This window comes from Anguilla rostrata, chromosome 12, assembly GCF_018555375.3.
Source record: "Anguilla rostrata isolate EN2019 chromosome 12, ASM1855537v3, whole genome shotgun sequence".
NCBI classification, from domain to species: Eukaryota; Metazoa; Chordata; class Actinopteri; order Anguilliformes; family Anguillidae; genus Anguilla; species Anguilla rostrata.
Genome location: NC_057944.1, coordinates 18,704,929 through 18,712,283, shown reverse-complemented (window position 1 = coordinate 18,712,283; position 7,355 = coordinate 18,704,929). Strand labels below are relative to the sequence as shown.

The 7,355-nt window shown below is 44.7% G+C and overlaps 1 protein-coding gene across 2 annotated transcripts; it reads right to left on the bottom strand.

The window, feature by feature from the left end:
• Positions 1-260: 260 nt before the first annotated feature.
• On the bottom strand, positions 261-5,873 carry LOC135236354 (extracellular calcium-sensing receptor-like). Of its 2 annotated transcripts, XM_064302658.1 has the most exons (7): positions 5,701-5,873; positions 4,549-4,697; positions 3,845-4,136; positions 2,312-3,115; positions 1,907-2,134; positions 1,520-1,643; positions 261-1,261 (listed from the first exon to the last, which is right to left on the bottom strand). In XM_064302658.1, the coding sequence occupies exons 2-7, from the start codon at positions 4,656-4,658 to the stop codon at positions 351-353; spliced, it is 2,469 nt and encodes an 822-aa protein (XP_064158728.1). In that variant the 5' UTR covers positions 4,659-4,697; positions 5,701-5,873; the 3' UTR covers positions 261-350. The 2 variants fall into 2 exon arrangements, with proteins under 2 accessions (XP_064158728.1, XP_064158727.1); XM_064302657.1 differs by lacking the exon at positions 5,701-5,873 and having other exon boundaries at positions 4,549-4,760.
• Between the last annotated feature and the right edge of the window lie 1,482 nt (positions 5,874-7,355).

Genomic DNA, 7,355 nt, shown 5'->3' with positions numbered 1-7,355 from the left:
GGATATAAAAGTATTCAACTCCAAGTAGTTCAACATGAAGCGATATGGTCTGTCAGGATGCAACCCTTTTAGCGACACCTAGTTTACTTCACACTGCCCAGGATCCTCCACCTCTCAGTCCTTACAGCATACAGCAAAAAAGATACTTTGGAAAGGATTAATAATTTGAGTCACTGAATTTTTGAACCTTAAAAATATGTTTTTCACCATATCAGACTGAATGTTTATATTTATTTACAAAAGTAAATACACAATTCAAATTCATGTTGAATCTTTATTTTTTTTACATTAAGGTAAATGTATTCCTTTGACTTTAACTTTGGTAAAGTAAAAGATTGTGAAAAAAACATTCACTGCTTTGGGGCATCTCGTCCCATCAGGGCCTTCTTGGTGTTTTTCTCTGGATGCAGCAGGATGATGAAGCATTTTGGGGCAAATATCGCTCCCAAGAGCCCAAAGCTGGAGGCCAGGATGGCAAATATCTCCACTGCATCTGAGTACTTTCCTGGGGAGCTGACATAGGCGGGGACAAAGGCGATCCAGACAGCGCAGAAAATCAACATACTGAAGGTGATGAACTTGGCCTCGTTGAAGTTGTCAGGCAGATTTCTTGCCAGGAAGGCCAGCAGGAAGCTGCTGGCTGCCAGCAGGCCGATGTAGCCCAATAGAGCACTGAACCCAGCAATTGACCCAACTGCGCACTGGTAGATGATCTTAGAGTTCTGTAAGCGGGTGTTTTTGTAGGGCACCGGTGAAGCAGCGGTCAGCCATGCCACGCAGATCACTGCCTGAATGATGGTGAAGGCCAGCACAGTGCCCCTCTGCTGCTGCACACCAAACCACTTCATCGTATTCCCGGCTGGTCGCGCAGCCTTGAAGGCCATCACCACCACGATGGTCTTGACCAGGATGCAGGAGATGCTGAGGGCAAAACTGATCCCAAATGCAGCATGCCTCAGCTGGCAGGTCCACTGTTGAGGCTGGCCAATGAACAGCAGGGAGCACAGGAAGCACAATGTGAGTGACAGCAGCAGCAGGAAGCTGAGCTCAGAATTGTTTGCCTTCACAACCGGTGTGTTCCTGTGGCGGGCAAACACGGACAAGGTGACAGTGCAGATGCACGCCCCCAAGACAGAGATGGTTGTTAGGGAGATCCCCAGGGGTTCATGGAAGGAGAGGAATTCAATTTCCTTGGGCACACAGCGGTCTCGGAGTTGGTTTGACCAAAAGTCCACTGGACACCTGTAGCACTCGCTGGAATCTGTGAGAGAGGAGTGAAAACTAATAACATACCTGAACCCAAAAAGCAGAGGGAAAAGGGGGACAGAGGGGCTTTGAGAGAGGACTCAGATGAGTTTTGAGTTGTGTGGTTCTACTATAAACAAAAACAGTTACAGGGAAAAAAGCATCCAGCAGATACTCCCAGCGATTTAAACTTAGATTAGATCTCATCTCTATTGTAACAGAGAATTTCTTTCTCAGAGAAATGTTTTGTTCTCTGCCCTGTGGGTGCACTGACCTGTCTGGTTGCTGATCTCCCCATCTGCACAGGGAAGGCAGTCAAAGCAGCAGACTGGTTCACCCTTCCTTATTGCCCTCCTGGTGCCTGGGGGGCAGGGCTCGCTGCAGATAGAGCGTGGGGGCTGGTGGAAGTTCTCATCATAAGAATAGTGACATTCTCTATATTTATGACATAGTTCTGTTGATCAGCACATGCACTACTATTGGGTAGTCTTTACAAGAAACCAAATGCTGTATATGTGACGTATGTTTGCTGCCTAAACAGAACAGTTGACGTTTTCACACTAAACACCAGCGAGTCACTGTCCTGCCTCAGTCCAGCTGAATGAAACCCTCACATAGAGGAGAGCACAATTTTACTAAGTAAAGAGGAAGAGGGGCTCACTTTATTTGATTCAAAATTCCAGAAGATGTTTTCTTCCTCCAGCAGGAGCTTCTGTCCAGGAGTGGCGGATTCGTCAAACACCCCAACCTTCACAGTCCTGATGGTCCCGTCTGCTGCCCTCTGCCAGTTCATCACATCATAGATGGCCAGGGCATCACCATTTTCATCAAAGGACACTTGGTCACCGAAGCTGGTAGTAAAGTTAACCCTTTGCAGGTAGTGCACCAGCTGCACAGAAGGGAAACACAGGAGGACTTACAAGAGAAATACAAAGAACATTGTAAATATGTCAAAAGAAAAAGATGTGAGCAGAATGCTGCTATCAGCTGATAGGAGGTGGGGGCATTATAGGAGGTAAAACAACCATTATAAAATGCATGGCCATATTACAAATGACTACCTCACCTGCCAGGGTTGCAGAGTGTGCAGCTCAGCACAGGAGTGTCCTGGGAAGGGCCCTATCCCAGGCCTGCACCCCAGCAGATCGTGCAAGGCATGTGCCAGGGCGTACACCGCTTTGTAAACATTGTAAGAGTGCCTGAGTGCTGACACGTCACTGTACGCTGACTCTGTGCCCTCCAGACTCTCCTGTCCCGTGCACACCCTGCCAGGGGAGCCTGCTTTGAAGCTACAGCTGAACATCTTCTCCCAAAACATGTTCACCATGTTGTTTCCAGGGTCAAAATCAGGGCGGAGGCTGAGCAGGGAGTCCTGCAGCCCCGGGATTTCTCCCCTGCGGATGGCGATGCCCAGGGCTCCACCCAAGACGGGCAGCAGCCGTCGTGTGTGGAAGACGGCTGAGGTGGCCCAAGCTTCGCTGGCGATCCACTGCTGCCCTGTGAGGTTCTGCAGGGCTATCTCATCAGTGAGGGGTAATAGGTAAGCCTCTGTGGAGAATGCCACCACCACCCTGGCTGTAGAGCTGCGGATGATGCCCACAATCCGTTTGACCTCAGCCCGGTCATTGTCGTGGGGCAGCATTTCGGAGAAGGCCACACAGCCAAAACGACTGACCTCCTGGTGGAAGGATTGGGCTGCGTGCACCCCATAATCATCATCGCTGAATATGAGTCCCACCCACTTCCACCCGTACCGCTCCAGGATCTGCACCATGACTCTGACCTGGAAGGCATCACTGGGGATGGTTCTGAAGAAGGAGGGATACTGCTGTCTGTCACTCAGGCAGGAACATGTGGCGAAAAAACTCACCTGGGGGTAGAAGAAATACATGGAGGCATAAAAGTACAGAGAAGCACATCCTCAAATACCATCATGATTAGATTGAATACTCCCTACACCTTTGCTTGTACACAAAGCAGAGCTGAGCAGTAAATAATCTATCCCTTACACAGTGACCTGTGACAGGTCACAGACAGGTCAGTACTCCAGGGCTTCTGTTTATTCTTAACACCCATTTAAAATTTTGTCATGAATCCGCTACCTTAACAAAGCAAAAGCTGTGCTTGCTTTAATTAAAAAAGTTATTTGATTTACATGCAATTGTCTCTGATAGGCAGTAGAAAAAATTGCACAAGCTTATGGAAGTTATATCTCAGTGGTAAAATAAACTAAAGCATCAAAACTTAAAAACATGAACAGTCTTCAGTCAAGCATTATGGTGGTTGCTTTGCTCTAGCAAAACTGAATCAAACCACATTATAAAGGTTTTACCCTGGCGATTTTGATTTTGAGTTCGATCTGAAAGGAACTGCAATTTATTTCAAAGAGAGAATCCTATCAATTTCAAGCTGTGATAGTTTCACAAATTCACATATTTATCATATGGATATACAATATCTAGACGGTCATATCCAGCTCATTTTTGAGTTCACAAATTTAACGACAACGTGCCATCATGATTAGATTGAATACCCCCTCTCTGTGATGCAGAGAGCTAAAAGCTCATGCGGGCTGTGGACCAGAACTTTTATACAGTACCATTGGAACACGAAACAGGCCCAGCACACTGGAGATGGCGATGGAGTGGGTGGAGCCCGGATCACCCACGATTCCCAGAACCGGTGGTGGACCTGTGCATCCAAAGTCAGAGAAGGACTCTTCTGTACCGCTGACTAGTGCTGTGGCTGCTCGGAATGCAACACCAAGCTTCACACAGTTGTCATAGAGATGGAATCCCAGGGTGATGTTGGGCAGAAGGTCTGGGTTTTTGTTGATTTCTTCAATCGCAAAGACCATAGTCTGTGCTGCCTGGAACCCTGGAAAATCAAGCCTGACAGAGGAGAGATGAAAATGGGACAATGAAGAAATTTAATGTCAAGTCTATGTTACTTTATGTTACTTTAATTATTTCATTCATGGATTAAAATGAATGAAATAATTAAATCTAGTGTTCATGCACATTTTACAAAGAAGCAGAAATAAATATGTAATGTCTGTTTAAGTATTACATCTGTGATCACATTAAATAACAGTGCATGATATTTTTGACTTCTGTCCAAAATACCTGCTCTGTTCAAAATACCTTACTGTAGTTGATAATATGTATGTGTCAATTTGTATTGGTGTATTGGCAAAGGTGTTTGTGTATGCATGTATGTGTGTGTGTGCTTGCATGTGTGTTCGTGTGTGTGTACCCACGTCTGTCTGGTTATCTTCTGATGTTTGGGAGCAGAGCAACTCACCTCTCACATCTCGGCTGGTCTGGCTTGGATGTGAAAGACAGCTCAGGGAACACCGTCAGGAAGTGCACCTCAAACAGCCCCCCAAAAACCACGTCCCCCTTGCGGTACATCCCATTCAGATGGAAACGCTCCCGCAGTCGGCAGGTTGTCTGAGGAGAAGCAGAGGCCCAGGCCAGGGCCAGGTTCAGACACAAAGAGAGCACGGGCCTCATCCCTGCCACAGACATCCCCGATTTTACTGCTTGGCATCCACGTCACACACTTTTATAGAGTGCACAGCCCTGGCCCCTCTAGAGACCGGTTCCTTCAGTCACGTTGTGCCTGTCTTTCACCCTTCTGAAGAATACTGCTGGGCACCACTGGAGTGGCTCTCTACTGGCTCGTTCGGGTAGGAAATAGGATGAAGCAAATATTTACTTTTAATATTGAGCTCATCAAAAGGAATTTCTGGTTTCAATGTTATTCTGATCAGTAGCACATTCACAACTCCACTTGAACATACTATATACTGTATGCTGAAAAAAAAAGTAATAAGTAACTGTATTTTTTTTCTTTAATTTTATTTTGTTGTCCGGTCATCATATCAATACAATTCTACTTCATAATGTAGAATGTAGGTGAGAAGATTTATAATTGCCATAACGCCTCCTTTATTGCATGTGATCACAGTTCATAATGGAAAAATATATTTGGAGTTCCATTGAAGTAAATCAAATCTTTTATGTTCTAAAAGGGACTCCCCATTTTAAATGTTCGAAACGTCTGGAGCATTAAATTGCGTTGCAAAGTTGATTATGATTTTGGATGGGTGATTGTGCTACTGATCTCTAAAAACACAATGTAAAACAAAATACTAAAAACCATTCTCTGTTCTGATCCCCCCCACCCTCTAGAGCCAAAACAATTATTCTCTTTTCTTCTCAATTCTTGTCTATTATGTGCTTGTCTTGATTGTTTCTGAAAGAGAGATATTTTAATGGAGAGGCTGTTATCTCTTCTACCATTTAGCTATTTTTCATGGGTCAACAACAAGCAAAACTATAGCTACTAAAGTGCCAGTAGCTGTATAGAGCTTCCTGCTGAAGTTATGTACAATGATAGTCCCACTGTGTTTCAGCAGCACTGCTGACAGCGGAACAGTGGCGTCCTCACCTCCTGTTGGTGCTGTAGAGAGAGGATAGGGCCTCAACTGCAGGTCCATTCCGAGATGTAATTTACAATACACTGAGCGGCCTGTAGATGGCAGTCACATGCAGCAGGTGATAGTCCCACTGTTCTCTGCGCAACCTACGCTGGAATGTGTCTTTCTCTCTCTCTCTCTCTCTCTCTCTTCAGGCTGGATAAACATGGATCCTTGGTGCTCTAGCAACATCCCCCTGTAGACCATCACCGGCCTGGTGTGTTCTTCCCTCACCTATGCGGTCGCCCACACCATGGGGCCTTTTAGAATCCCAAAGGAGACAGAAAATAAAGGTAGGATGTTGGTACATGTGTGGTCCCACCTTTAAGTGTGTAAAACATGCTGATTGTATACCATTTATTATTTAAATGAGGCTATGAGTACGCAGCAGTTGTGAAAAATAGATTTAGGCAAAGCGAACATGTGTTGAATTAGCAAAACGTGAAAACAGCCAAACATTTCAAACATACAGACAGTTGAGAAATTAAAGGAAAAAACATAATAAATGAGTGGAGAAGCATAAAAAATGCAGATGGTTCCATACAAGTACTGCATGGTACAATTAAGCAATTGACATCCTATCATTCACTGTGACATGTATAAAATTGCTGAGCAGGCCCAGTTGACCTCGATTTTGGATCAACATGGCAAGAGGAAAAGATCTAAGTGACTTTGAACGAGTTCATTATTGGGGCTAGGATGGCAGGATCTTCAGTCATAAAGACTGCTCAACTGGATAGTGTTTTAACAGGAAAAGTGACTAAAGTGATATCTGCATCTAGATCTATGGGAAAAGCATCAGTAAAACAGTGTCAGAAATTGCAGTCGAAAGTGCGCACTCAATGAAAGTAATGCTTGTGCATTTTCAATTTTAAATAACACTTTCCCCTTACAGAGCCTTTCACAAAAACAAAACCCCATTAAAAAAAATAACAAAATGTCATTGTGGCAAGTGAGTGCCACCCCTCCTGCCCTCCAACAGACTCACTTGAGGCAACGGTTTGGTTTGTTAGCACTGCGTGCTCTTTTATTAAGCCAACGGCTTCGCTTGGCTACAACGTAACACAGATCTTTGTTTTCGTTTCGTTCGTCTTTTGCGTCGTCGAAGACTCCGTCTCGCTTAACCCAGGCTACTGTTGAACAACAAGGAATCCGAATTAACAATTGTAATTTGCGCTGATACTCCCTGACGTAGGGATCGGAGCCCTCTCACTCTCTCTCTGCAGCCGACGCTCAAACCACACCCACCCCACCACAGTCATATAATGTGTGAACTATGAACTCCAAAAATCAATGCAATCAAAAATTGAGTCATAAAACAATACATATATATATATATATGTATTATTTTAATTAACAAATACATAATGTATAATCAACCGACCTTGGTCATAAGCTGAATTCCATATATCTCTAAGACCTCATGCTGTTCAAAAACACTGATATAAGAGCAGTCTTGAAGCCACAGCAACCTGTGAGGACCAGACATTCCCCTCACCAGGTCTATGGGGTTGTTCTTGTAAGCAAGGGGAGGTGGCTCCGTATCACATCCACAGATAGTCACAGATTGTTCTGTTCTTCGTAGTTGAAAACTGATGAGTACAGAACTGCAGGTAATACATACCGA